This window comes from Aethalodelphis obliquidens, unplaced genomic scaffold (assembly GCF_003676395.1).
Source record: "Aethalodelphis obliquidens isolate GAN/ISIS:26980383/991018 unplaced genomic scaffold, ASM367639v1 scaffold11, whole genome shotgun sequence".
Lineage (NCBI taxonomy): Eukaryota > Metazoa > Chordata > Mammalia > Artiodactyla > Delphinidae > Aethalodelphis > Aethalodelphis obliquidens.
The window spans coordinates 32229234-32243522 of NW_020837955.1; the positions used below are offsets into that span (position 1 = coordinate 32229234).

The 14289-nt window shown below is 54.4% G+C and overlaps 1 protein-coding gene across 1 annotated transcript; it reads left to right on the forward strand.

The window, feature by feature from the left end:
• The first annotated feature begins 206 nt into the window (after nt 1-206).
• On the forward strand, nt 207-11122 carry KCNK18 (potassium two pore domain channel subfamily K member 18). The gene is given in 5 exon segments (XM_027113087.1): nt 207-426; nt 2802-2914; nt 3131-3307; nt 10279-10809; nt 10811-11122. Coding segments are annotated over 5 exon segments (1353 nt in total).
• Nucleotides 11123-14289: the final 3167 nt, after the last annotated feature.

Here is a 14289-nt window from a genome sequence, read left to right on the forward strand (position 1 = left end):
TGGATCAATAGTAATTTGAGACACTAGGGGGCGCGCTATCTGAGAAACTCTCAGGAACTGAACGCGCAAGGAGTGCCGCCTGCTTCCCAAGTCCTTGGGGGAAGCGCTGGAGCCGGGCCATTCTCGGGGCACCCCCCCTCCTCCCTGGCGGGACCTCTGGGCTCCTCCCTCTTCCAGCAGCTCCTGTCCTGCCCACTCCTGGGAGGATGGAGGCTGCGGGGCCGCCTCAAGATAGGAGGTGCTGCTGGGAGGCCCTGAGGAAAATCTTCCCTCGCCTCTGCTTCCACTGCTCCCTGGTGACATACGCGCTGGTGGGTGCCGAGCTCTTCTCAGCCATTGAGGGCAGCCAGGACCTGGGGGCAGATGACCCGGAGTTTGAGGAGTTCCTGGAGAACCTCTGTGACATCTTGAAATGCAACAGAACAGGTAGATGAAAACCTGGGCAGGGCGGGCCTTTTCTCTCTGGGTAGAGGCAGGCCCCAGAGAGGAGAGAACTGCCTTGTAGGAAGCTGAGTCTGGGAGCCCTCTGCTTGCATCCTGCCCACTCCTGGGCAACCTTAGGCAAGTGACTTCTCTCTGGGCCTCAGTTTTCCCCTCTGTAAAATGGGGGTGGGAATAATGGACGGCCTCTCAGGGTTGATGTAAAGAATGTAGGAAAAGTGCTGAGCACCCAGTGGGCTCTCCCTTCCCTTTGCCTCAGTTCCCAGCCCCACCCAGACCGGCAGGCTCTGAGGAGGATGGATTGCTGGAGATTTGATGAGGTGGGGTGGGGTGGATGGGTGACCAGATCTGGAGCTGTGGGTTCCTAGGCTGGTCCTCAGAACTGCCTGCCCCACCCCATGATTCAGTTTACAAGGACTGGAATTAAAGGAACAATCCAAATTGGGCTTGGACTGCCAAGATAGTAACCTGCCCCCTGCTCTCCTACTTCTTGTTTCAAGTGGCCTTTTTTTGTGGTCGGACTCAGGGGAGGAAGAAGGTGTTGTGAGAAGAACTTGGGTCCTGGTTTCGGTCCCAGTTGCTCTCCCAGCTTGCTGTGTGATCCGGGGCAGATTGCCCTCTCTGGGTCTCAGTCTGCCAGGGAGAAGAAGGCCCACAATCTCAGGCCTGCCAATCACAGGGACCCTGTGGGAAGCAGATGAGACAATGGACATGAAGCCTCTTGGAAGGCACAAGGCACTTTATATATGTCCTTATTGCTTTTCATTCGTATTTGTCACTTATTTCCATACTGTCTCCTAAAGGTTGGAAAGATGCATTCAACACAGCAAGATAAAATAATAGAGAGTAAATAAAAGACAAAGGAAAAACAGACTAAAGTTCAAGGGAAGAACAGGGTCCTGTGGTATGACAGGTCCTCAGCCAGGCTGGCAATGACCCCTCCAACCTGTGGGAGGTCCTTCCAGCGGGGGCGGACCAGAGGCTGATCACAGGTGGCAGAGTCTCCTCTCCGTGGAGGGTCCTACTCCTTCTCTCTGCATCTGTGCCAGACAGACACAAGCCTACTCAGATGACCCAGGAGATGCCGTCTGCCGTCAGACACTCTGAGCCATCACTGCGTCCAGACTGTCAACAAGTTCAGGGCTTTCCAAACCTGGCCATGCGTCAGAATCGTCCAAAGAGCTGGTCTAAAATACACATTCCCAGGCTCTTCCCCAAACCCACTTAATCAGGATCTCCAGGACTGGGCTGGGAATCTTATTTTTAATAAGTTTCCTGGGTGATTCTGATGCACAGAATGGTATAGGAAAACAGAGCTGGTCCATCCGCATTTTGTACTGATTTTCACTGGAAATTAAAATGCTCAGTAAGTGCTGGTTAGTGCAGACCCTGTGCCAAGTGTTTTTCATGCACTGTCTCACTTGATCCTCACACCCACCCTATGAGGGGGATATGAATTGTCCCCCTTTTACAGATCAGGAAACTGAGACACTGGGAGTTAAACAACTTGCCCAAGGTCACCCACTAGAAAATGGAGCCAGGGATTCAACCCCAGACATTTAGATTCCAAAGCCATGTCATGCTGCCTCCCCGATGGGGAAACTGAGGCTCAGAAAGACGCCTCTTGTCCACGGCTACAGGAACTAGGCAGGGTCAGAACTGGGTCTAGATTGCAGGTGTCTGGACTCCCAGGTTGGTGCCCATTCAAACGAGTGGTGACTTCCTGCTGTGCCAGGCTCTGTGACATCTTCTTACAACTGTCCCAGCTGGCAGGTGACTTCTGGGATCCCTAAAACCCACTGGCTGCCAGGCCAAAGGTACCATTTGGACACCTCCCCGAGAAACTAGGGCCCCCAGGCCTGCTTCCGCCAAGTCTTCCCAGGTAGCCTCAGCCAGCTGATCCCAGTATGATCACCACACTCCATCAGGCTTAATGGCTTCCAGGAGTGCATATGGGTTGCAATCACGCAAGAGCCTGCATTTCATAAAAGCCTTTTTCTTTCAGTTCTCAAGACCCGGGGAAAGAGTCAGAGCAGAAGTTAGTAGGCCCTGTTGCAAGGCTCCGAAAGTTCAGAAAGGCCACAGGGCAATTCCATGGCTGAGCTCAGGCCGGACCCCCGTGGGCCTCTCTCTGGGGTGCTCAGCACACAGGGTTATGTGGCCTCCTAATCTCTGCAGGTGCTGGAGCAGTTCCTAAACTGCAGAGACATTGAACAAAGGGTTCTGAGATCCTCCATTTAGTGTTGATGAGGGCCGCAAGGCAGGGGGCGTGGTCCCTGGGGAAGACGCCCCTTCCCCTGGGCGGAACCTGTTTTAAAGGGTGTAACCTTCTCTCTCACGCCGGTTGTCTCTTTCTGGAGTTGAGGAAGGTAGGAAGCGGGGTCTCGGGAAGCTGCTGCAGAAGGTGAAGCCCCAGTGGTTTAGCGGGTCTGCAGACCGGTCCTTCCTGAGCTCACTCTTTTTCTGCTGCACAGTGGGTAAGTCCAGGGACGAGGGCAGACCTGTGAGAGAAAGCTGGGGGTGGGGGCAGGGGAGAGGGGGAGGCGGACCCTTGGTGGGGATGAAGGGTTCGATTCATTTAGTGCAAGAAACAGCTGTGGAGTGCCTACCCTGTGCTCAGGGAGACGGCAGTGAGCAGGGCTGCCACTGGCCCATTTGTGCAAATGAGAAGAGGATCCCCTTCCTTCAGGTGGGCATGGCCCCATTCCCCGGGCAAAGGCCCCAGCGAGCCAGGTGTGGGCTGCGTTTCGGCTTCTTCTTCTCTCCCAGTGAGTGCTCTTGTACAAAACACAACCTGCAGGGTACCTGCCTGCCCGGGTTCCTGGACTTGGGGGCAACCAAACGTGGTCAGCGCGATGCGCTCAGGGTATGGCGGGAGCACAGCTTCCCCAGCCTTGGGGCTGGGGAGTGGGTTTCAGAGTCACCAGCATATTGATGGCGGCTGGCTCCAAGGGAATGGAGGAGGGCACGGCGTGGAGAGGGAGGACGGTGTGCCAGAGCAGGCCCGGAAGCGCCAACGATGAGGCAGAGGAGGAAGGGGACCTGCAGCGCTAAGGAGAGCGCACAGTTGCCTGCAGGGGCCGTGCTAAGCTGCCTCCTTTAAAGCCCACAGTGAATCAGGTCGGGAAGCCCAAGCCCAGAGAGGTGACGTCAGGGGCCAAGGTCGCGCAGTGAGTGGAGCTGGTGCCCACGAGAGCTGTTGAGACTCCAAGTCCAGTGCTCTTTCCCCAGAGTAGGCTGCCAGCTTTGCAGGTCTGCGGGGTGCTGTGGAGACTCTGCTTACCCCCGCTCAGGGAGCCCCAGGGAGAGCCTCGCCCTGCCTGGAAGCAGGGGCCGCTCAGATTCCTGTGTCCCCATGGAGTGGATGACAGTGCCCAGAAGGGAAGGACTTGGAGAGAGGAAGGAGCTGGCCTCGCCCTGTTCCCTGCACTTGCTTTGTACGTGTCTCCAGCCTCCAAGCAAGGGAAAGACTCCTGTGTGACACATTGTCCCAGCGAAGTCCTTTCCGGAGCCCCAGGCAGAGGGGAGGGTGTGGAGGCAGAGCTGCTTCCCTACAGTGAACACTTGCACGTTTTAAGATGGGCTCTGTGGACCCTCAAAGCCACAGATCCTCCTCTCGGTGGCTACACAGAGGGTGGGCTCCTGTGTGACACCGCACATTGGAACTGGGCTGTGGAGATGGCCTTTGCTTCTTCCCTCCCTCCCTTCCTTCTCTCCTTCCTTCCTTCCTTCACAAATACCGAACGCCTATGATTGCAACAGCAGCGGCTGCGCTGGCTAACGCATGTGTATTTATTTATTTACTTGTTTACATCTTTATTGGAGTATAATCGCTTTACAATGGTGTGTTAGTTTCTGCTTTATAACAAAGTGAATCAGTTATACATATGTTCCCATATCTCCTCCCTCTTGCGTCTCCCTCCCACCCTCCCTATCCCACCCCTCTAGATGGTCACAAAGCACCTAGCTGATCTCCCTGTGCTCTGCGGCTGCTTCCCACGTGTATTTAAGACTCATCAGGCTCCCTTTTAAGTTCTTCGTGGTGATTAGCCCATTCACACCTCGCAACAACCCTGAGGTAGCTGTTGTTATTATTCCCACTCTCGGAGGCAAGGCAGGTCCACCATTTTTGCAAGGGGACACAGCTCATGTCTGTCTGGGTCCAGGCTGTCTGGGTCTTAACCTGAAACCCCACTGCCTCTCTCTGTAAGTGACTTTTTCTGTGCCTGGCATGGGGCTGAAATAGCTGGATGCCTCTGAGTCTAATGGAGGCGGGAACAATGAACAGCTAAGCGCACAGACGTGCTCAAGAGGAGAAGCTTGGGCTGTGGAAGTGGGTGAGACAGGGTGGGGGAGTGTGGTCCTGACTTTTGGGGATGGGGGAGAGGCTTGTCTGAGGAAGTGACATTTGAGTGGAAGGATCTGTGGAGATGAACCAGGCAAAGAAGGCTGAGAGGGCTTCCCTGGTGGCGCAGTGGTTGAGAGTCCGCCTGCCGATGCGGGGGACGCAGGTTCACGCCCCTGTCCGAGAGGATCCCACATGCCGCGGAGCAGCTGCGCCCGTGAGCCATGGCTGCTGAGCCTGCACGTCAGGAGCCTGTGCTCCGCAATGGGAGAGGCCGCAACAGTGAGAGGCCCGCGTACCGGAAAAAAAAAAAAAAAAAGGCTGAGAGAGCTTTCCAGCAAGGCAGCAGGCAAAGCTCCGGGGCTTAGAGGCCCCTCTGAGGTAGAGACCACTGAGGCTGGCGGGCTGTGAGAAGCGGGGCTGGTCTTGCACTCAGGCGCCGTGTCCCTGGGCCAGCATCGGAGGACCTTCTAGTAACTAAGGGCCCCAGCTTCCCTCTGCGGTGCAGCAGCAGGGTGGGCCAGGTGCAGAGGCCAAGCCAGGCCTGGCAGGAGCCACCCCTGCTGGTGGTGAGGGGGTCACAGGAGTGGAGGTAGTGGAGCTGCCCTCGGCCACAGGTCAGGGGCTCCTGGGTCAGCATCCCCACCAGGAGTGTGACTCATTGCGCAGCCCCTGCCCCTCTTGGGCAGTGAAAAGTACTGGGGCCCCATCTTCATTCAAGAGAGCATCAGTTCAGGAGAATACCGATCCCCGGGGGGCCTGAGCTCACAAAGTCCGTGGCTGGGCACTCGTCCCGGGGTCCCCTCACACTCGGGGTAGAGGTGGCCAGCTGCGGACTCTGGGGGCCAGCCACCTTGGGTCAGAGCTGTGTGACCTCCAGTGAGCAATTTAGCCCATCTGAGCCTTTTTCCCTAATCTATAACTCCTCCCAGACCTGCCTCTGAGGGTCAGCGTGAGGGTCAGCTGCGACTGACAGAAAACCCAACAAGGTTGGCTTAAACTGCAAGGAAAATGTGTCACCTCCCAAGTAGGAAGTCCAGTGGGGGACAGCCCTCAGGCTGCTTGATGTGCAGCTCAGCTGTGACATCGAGTATCAGGTTCTCTCCATCCTGCTCAGCGGGTCACACGATGGTCACCAAGGTCCACTTCCCGTCCGGGCATAATTGCATCTCATAGAGAAAAGGCTGGCTGTCATAATCGGCAAGAAACTTCCGGGAAGCCTCCCACCCCCCAAGCCAGTCCCTGGCAAGGGGATTGGATTACCAGGATGACTTAGACGGATCGGATCTATCTCTAAATCAGGTGAGAGAGAAGCAGCGTTCCAGGGAAAGATGGGGGAATGGCTGCTGGGTGAACAACCTGTGCCTACTGCAACACACTTTCTTAAATGGGCACATATGCTTGTGTCCAAGGGCGCCCCCATGTGGTTTCTTTCAGAACCGGTCTCATTCACCTGAATGTTGATATCCAAGCAGGGACAGGTCAGGAGCAGAAAGAGTAACAGTAACTTAATAGCTGCACCACCGAGCGCTTACCAGCACCAGGCGTTGTGCCAATGTGCTTTATATGCATGATTTTTTTTTTTTTTTCCGGTATGCGGGCTTCTCACTGCTGTGGCCTCTCCCGCTGCGGAGCACAGGCTCCGGACGCTCAGGCTCAGCGGCCATGGCTCACGGGCCCAGCCGCTCCGCGGCATGTGGAATCTTCCCGGACTGGGGCACGAACCCGTGTCCCCTGCATCGGCAGGCGGACTCTCAACCATTGCGCCACCAGGGAAGCCCCTATATGCATGATTTTGTTTAATTCTCATGATAGCCCCACGAGGTAAGTGTTGTGACTGTCCCATTCAGCAGTGACCTTGGGCTCTGGGAGGGAAGTCGTTTTGAGCAGGGTAGAAGCAGGGCACAACTGGCCTTTTCAGGGACCCCAGACCTCCAGGGAATGCTTTGAGGAACAACATTTACAGGGGATCAGCAAGCGCAAGGAAGAGACTGGAAGCAAGCGGGCTTGAGAGTATGGGGTTTTGTTAGGTTTTTTCTCAAGAACAAAAGGGGACTGATCTAAGGCAGCGTTTTTTAGCCTTGGCACTATTGGCATCTTGGACTAGAGGATGCTTTGTGGCGGGGACTGTCCCATGCATTCATTGTAGGATGTTTGGAAGTATCCCTGGCCTCTACCCACCAGAGGCACCCACCTTTTCCCCTGCTGTCTTCGCCAGTTGCAACAGCCAAAAATGTCTCCAGACATTGCCAAATGGCCCTTGGGGGGCAAAATTGCCCCCTGTTGAGAACCACTGATGTAATGCAATGGTTATTAAAGCGTGGTCCCTGGACCAGTGGTGTGAGCATCGCTAGGGAGAACTTGTTAGAGATACAAATTAATTTCCAGGCCCCATCCTAGATCTACTGAGTCAGAAACTAATGGATGTGGGACCAGTGATCTGTGTTTTAGCCAGTTCTCCAGGTGATGCACGTAGATGTTTGAGAAGCACTCTCCTGGGGCAAGTGTTCTCAGGCCAGGCTGCATATCAGAATTACCTGGATATCTTTTACACGCCCCCATGCCTGGACCCCACACCAATCACGTCAGACTTACTAGGGACAGACCCAGGCATCAGTATTTTTCAGAGCCCTCCAGGTGATTCTAATGGTAGTCCAGGCTATGAACCACTGACCTAACGGAAATGCGTTAGCTTGGTTCATATCCCAAGAAAACGATGCTGCCACTCATGGTACAAGTCCACTAAGACATCAAGCCATCCAGTAATTACAACTGGAAGAGGACTGGGGAAGGTTCTTTGCTGCGCATCATCAATAACGGTCCTGCTGGTAATACTGCTTCCTGTCCTGCATCTCTGGGTCACCTGAAATGCACCTGACCTTTTTGCTGAAAAAGGGACCCCTGAAAGGTATGAGGTTGGTCAATCCCCAGTCATTCCCAATTGGATCAGCCCCCTTGGATTAGGAAGTGTATGGGCTGTTAAATCCTCACAGGCTAAGTGGCGTGGACTGATGGAATTGGAATATCGGCATGCATTATAAGAAATAATATGATTTTCCATAATGCGTTTTAGCATTCAGTAATTGGGTAGGCAATACATTTCCTTCATAGGGGCCTGTGCTCTCTGAGACTTACTTCCTTGATGCGTTCTCTGCAAATGTGGCATGTCCTCTGGACTGTAAACATATTCCACCCAGAGGCAGCCACGATGACTTTGTTTGTAATCCACTAAACCCACCTTTGCCAAGGAGAGCATGCATGTGGAGGGAGGTCTTCAGGTGAGGGGTGCCCACAGGCTGTGGGCTGTGCGACTCCGGACGTGTCACCTGACTCCCCTGTTCCTTGTCTATTAAATGCAGTAACGACGGTGGTTGCCAGCATTAGGGGTTCTGCTATGTGGGAAATTCTGACTCTTAAAGGCAATTTTCTCCATAAATCCTGTAAGAAATGTGATATTCTTTCCTTTAAATAAAATAGATCTCACCCTGGGACTCCATCCTGGAGGCTGGGGGGCTTCCACTGGGGAGCCTCTCCTGACTTTCCTAGGGGTGCACGAGAGCTGGGGGCTTCCAGGCAACATCTGGAAAACAGGGTGGCTGCCTGCCCCCGGGCCCTGCTGCTGATACCCCTAAGGACTGCAAGACCTGTGACAATCTCAGGAGCAGGGATATTTGCTGACACCGGGGCCTAGGCTCCTGAGACTCCACGGCCAGGCCTCTCTGAGCTCCTGCCCCACCACGAGGGGCTCCAGGCCCCCTCCTCTCTTCCCCGCTCCGGAGAATCGCTCCTCACTCTCCACAATCACCCTGGCTAGAGCGAGCTACTCCCTGGTGTGCCCGAGGCTGCCGTGGTTTTAGCATTTAAGGGTTTACCAGAACATGAGACTTTCAGTCCTGGGCACATTGGGCCGCTGGTCATCCTCTCCAGGGCCCCCCTCTGTCCCCAACCCCCTCCCTCTTCCTGAGACCCCTTCCCACCCCAATCTCCTCAGTGCTTCTGGGCTTTCACCGAAGCCTGGACCAAGATGCTGTCCTGAGGTCATTTCTGCAACCTCCTCTCCCTGAGGGGAGGGCTGAGCTGCTGGAGACCTGCAGGGAATGGGGAAGGGAAAGAGAGGCAACAGAAAACCTGGGCACCCCCTTAGAAAGTCTGGCCCTGCGGAACAGCCTCAGGTTTCTGATGGGGGGTTTAGCCAGTGCAGGCTCACTCCTGAGCTCTTGGGTCCTGCTGGACAGGTGGGGAGCTGAGTTCAAGGCTTTGCTTCCTGCTCGACTAGGAGCCCCCAGGGGGCATGACCTCTGCCTGTTCCTCATTGTATCCCAATCCCACCCACGAAAGCCTGGCATAGAGTAGGTGCTCAATAAATGCCCATCCAGGATGGATGCCTTTGTTCTAATCTGTTGGTCTGCTCTTACACATCTTGTTACTGATCTCCACTTGTAATTGCATACTCACGAGGGTGGTTATTTGATTCATATCTGCTTTGCTCACCACTGCGTCCCAGTGCATGCAGTAAGCACTCACGTGCACAAACAATATGAACGCACAGAGAGTTCACCACCCCTGCCGTCAAATGGTACCTCATGGGCGCAGTCAGGGTGGCGTGGAGTGCCCTGGGAGGGGTGCACAGTGATGGGACCTGGTGAGGGCCACAGCCCTCTTCCAGAACCCTGATGAAGATGGGCAGCCTTGCCCCGTGCGTATGCCTGGAGGGCGGAGGCTGAGGCCAGAGTTTGCACAGGAAGCTGCAGCCCTGGAGGAGGTTGGGGCTTAGCCAGTCTGGGAATTGCCTTCCAATTAATTTACATAATTGGGCTGGGGTTTTCTGTATTAGTCATCCTTTATGACACCAAAAATTAAACATAGGCATTAAATACAGAGCTTCTCCCTCTTTGTTGAAGGCAGTGAGCTTGCCCACCCCAGAAGATCCAGCGACTTGTGCTGTGGGGTTCCACATCCCTCTGATCCTGCCCTCTGTAGACACGGGGGGCAGGGCTGGGGTGATGGGAGCAGGGGGCTCCTGAAGAGCACGGAGGCTTCAACCTCTAATATTTCCTGTTTCTATGAATTTGACTGTTCTAGGTAAACTCATGTATGTGGAATCATAGAATACTTGTCCTTTTGTGTTTGGCTTATTTCACTTAGGATAATGTCTTCAGGGTTCATCCGTGCTGTGGCACGTGTCAGAATTTCATTTGTTTTTGTTTTTTTGCGGTATGCGGGCCTCTCACTGTTGTGGCCTCTCTCGTTGCGGAGCACAGGCTCCGGACACGCAGGCTCAGTGGCCATGGCTCACAGGCCCAGCCGCTCCACGGCACGTGGGATCTTCCCGGACCGGGGCACGGACCTGTGTTCCCTGCATCGGCAGGCGGACTCTCAACCACTGCACCACCAGGGAAACCCCAAGATGAATATTTTTAAACATGTTGTGTAAAATGTCATATGCCAGGGAGAGGAAGTGGCAGAAGGTCTCTTTAAAGTTTTTTGAGCAGGGGAGGGGGGAGAGCAGCCGACAATCCCGGGCTCTGTCCTCCTTTTCAGGTTACGGCAACACCTACCCTGTCACCAGGCTTGGCAAGCACCTGTGCGTGCTCTGTGCTCTCTTTGGCGTCCCCCTGATGTTCCTGGTCCTCTCAGACACAGGCGACATCCTGGCAACCATCTTATCCATGTCCTACCACCAATTCCAAAAACTCCTTTCCTCCCCCCTCCCCTTCCCAAGTGGCGCTCCGGACCCCCCCTGCGAAAGAAGACCTGACATCAATCCCGTAGACGAAGCCATCCCGAGGATTGCCATCAACGACCCAGAGCTCCCGGGCCCCAAACCTGCCCCCTCAATCCCAAGCAGCAACATGGAGCTGTTCGAGAGACTTCTAGCACGAGAGAAAGGGAACACACTGCAGGTGCCCCCTCAGGCCATGGAGGGGAGCTCTTCGTGTCCTGAGCTGGTGTTCGGGAGACTCTCGTACTCCATCATCAACAACCTGGATGAGGCGGGGCGGCAGGAGGAGAGGCTGGACATCCCCCCTCCCCATCATCGCCCTCGTGGTCGTCGCCTACATTTCCTATGCAGCTGCCATCCCCCCCATCTGGGAGAAGCAGCTGAACTTCGAAAATGCCTTCTGTTTCTGCTCTGTCACGCTGACCACCGTTGGGTTTGGGGACATTGCTTTCGAACAGCCTCGCTTCTTCTTGTTCTTCTCCATGTATATCATCGTTGGGATGGAGATTGTGTGCATGGCTTTCAAGTTGGTGCAAAACAGGCTGATTCACATCTACAGAAATGTCGTGCTGTTCTTTGCAAATGGAAAGTGTTACAATCCTGTTAAAAAGTGAAGGCTCTATCGACTCTCGTGTGATGATGCCGGCCCGGCTGGCTGTCTTGCCTTTTGGGGCAGTGTAGTTAGAGCTGGTGGCACTGCAGCCTGTCACCTGAGGCCTCAGAGTCACACCCTGCATGACAGCTGAATGCAGTCTCGAGGCCCTGCAGAGATGTGGCCAGTGCCCTTCCTATCGGGACATTAGACAAAAACTGTCACCATCCTCCAAAGTTCAATTAATTGCCCTGTCTTCATTTTTCAAAAGCCCCACCTAATGTAGATGAAACCACCTTACAGATGTCACTGGATTTCTTGCAACGTGAGAAAAAATTTACCTTTTGTTTTTGCAATTTGTACTTTCCGCTGAATTACAATCTTCCTGAGCTGCTCCCCATTTACCCTTGAGGAAACAGAGCCAGACTGAGCCACCTCTTCTTGGATGAGCGCGTGCACGGGATCAGCCCCATCCCAGCCCTTGTAACATACACTGCTGGCACTGAGAGGAATCGTCACCTGTGTTCACAGGGGCCTGGGATAGTTCCTGACTGCCAGATTCGGTGTAGACCAGCGTTCTCACCAAGCAGCACATGATCGCACCTCCTGAACGAGTTGGCATGGGAAAGTATTGATGCTTATGTGAGTGCATGGGTACGTGTAAGGGTTGGCACTCATTGGTGGCTGTACTCGTGACCTGTTCATGAATGAGTTGGCTTGTGAATGGGGCATCTGCGTGGCAGATGCTGTAAGTACCCCTCCCATATGGCCTGTTACTCCAGTTCCCTTTGCCTGAGGACTTTCTCCGGCCACTAAAGCATAGGCATGCGCAGGGCAGGCTAGAAGTGCCGAGGAATGAACGCTCCTGGGAGCAGCCCTGAACCAGTGACCGATGGGAGTGGGTGGATGTATGGCCCCAGCTTCTTGTGCCACGTTCAACACCGTCTCCCCCAGGGGAATCGAGCCTCACTCGCCCAACAGTCCACCCTGTATGGCTTCCTTCATTTCTCTGTCTCCTATCTCCCCTCCTCTTGAGATCACCCCCAGATGACCCACTTGCACACAAAGCTTTGTCTCAGAGTCACTGCTGGGGACCCCAGCCTGGGAGAGGATGTACCAAATTGGTGTATGAACTGGTTGGCCCACGCACGTAGTACTACAAGAGTCCCATTGTTTCCCTAGTCAGTTATTAGAAATGTCTTATTTGAGAGAATCAAAGTTTCTTGAATGCTTCTTTGAGAGAATCTTGGAAAAATCAGCTTGTGTCCTGTGATTGGCCAAATCAGTCAGCTCCTGGGTAAATGGTGAATTTCGCTCCGGGGTATAGAACAAAAATCACAAAAACCAATGAAAAGCGCCGGAGGTTCCAGTTTGAAAAGAAAGGAAGTCAGCAGTCAGAGGGGGCTGCAGGCCTTCCTTTCTGGATCTTTCCTCCTCTTCCCCAAACCTATTAGGTTTTTTTGCCCCTTCAGCTCTTTAAGACCTACCTCAGGAAATGGAATTGACACGGTGTGAACCAGAACCACTGAAAGACATGGGGTTTCAGGCAGCAGCCACCGGAACTAGGGTTTCTGTGGAGTTTCTTGACAACCCTGAAGTCACAGTCGCCCAGTTTCTGTGCAGCAAAGCCCCTCAAACCCAAAGGTAATCAAGACTGGCCACTCAAGTGAGAGCACAGGATCAGATTCAAAGTTCAGTTTGGTCAACGTTCATTGAGTGCTTGCTGTTTTCCAGGCTCAAAGAGGATTGCAAAAATAGGTATATCCTCAGAAACATGGAGGTAATAGCAGGTGGTGTTCAATCTCTCAGCCCCTCCCTTCCTAAGGCAGTAGAGAGTCCTGTTCAAATGCAAACATGGAGTTTGTCAGGGACACGCATTGTGTAAATTGAAGGTCACTGTCATTTGCTACTGGTTATTCTTCTGTGGTTCTGAGGAAATGGCCCAGCATGTCTTCCTGCTCTTCATTTCTTGCATCTCTGCCCTGCACACCCCACATTCCATCTACCTCGGGCTTTTTATTCCCATGCCCCTGGGCAGGAATGTAAACTCATTTCTCCAAGCCTTTGCTTGGTGGTTCTCAGCTTTGCCTGTACACTGACACCTGGGGGCTTCAAAGAATTCATGTGTCTCCCCATCTCTCTCCCCCTGAGATTCAGAAGCCATTGGTCGGGGGTGCCACCTGAGCCATTTTAAAGGTCCCCGAATGGGCTTCCCTGGTGGCGCAGTGCTTGAGAGTCCGCCTGCCGATGCAGGGCACACGGGTTCGTGCCCCGGTCCGGGAAGATCCCACATACCGCGGAGCGGCTGGGCCCGTGAGCCATGGCCGCTGAGCCTGCGCGTCCGGAGCCTGTGCTCCGCAACGGGAGAGGCCACAACAGTGAGAGGCCTGCGTACCGCAAAAAAAAGAAAAAAATGTCCCCGATCGACCCCAGTGTGTGGTCAGAGTTGAGAGCTTTGCTCTAGCTGCTCTCTCAGCCTGAATGCCCTTCTCCCTTGTAGGACTGATGAAGCCTTGAGTTCATGACTCAGCACACATGTCCCCTCTTCTGGGTAGTGTCCCCTGACTCCTGGTCTCCCCTATGCACCCACCGCATCCACTGTCACCCCTTCTTCTGTTATAGGATTTTAACTAAAGCCTCTGCAAACTCAGAGCTGCCCGAATGAAATGACTGTCTTTTTCACCATCATTGTTCTCTCTTTTAATCCTCCCATCCGTACTCCGCAGTGCCTGCCACATACGGGAGAGCTCTGGGCAAGACTTAGGGGCACAAATGCCAAGGAGGGCAGCCACCACTTAACTGCACACCGGCCACATCCGGACCCCAAGCTGGGTCCTTTCCCAAGTGGCCACCAGGTGGGCGTTGCCAGACCGTGCGGGCCCTGCGCTCCGAGGCCAGCAGGTGGCGCATCCGTAGCCCGGGCCCTCGGAGGAAGGGGCCCCTGGGCGCCGGGAAGGAGAGCGTTGGGTCCCTGTCCTCGCTGCGGACACCCGGGGAAGCAACGCCTTGGACCACGTCCTCAGAGCATCCCTCTCAAGGGGGCACCCCGGACGGCTGTCCCGCATCTCTCAAATCACATGTCCCGCCAAGCTCCTATGAGTGCCTGAAATGTTACCACTTGAGTCTCAGCCACTTGACAGGTGGCGTCCTGTCTGCAATTCTGCCATTAGCTCCCTTTCACCCTGGATG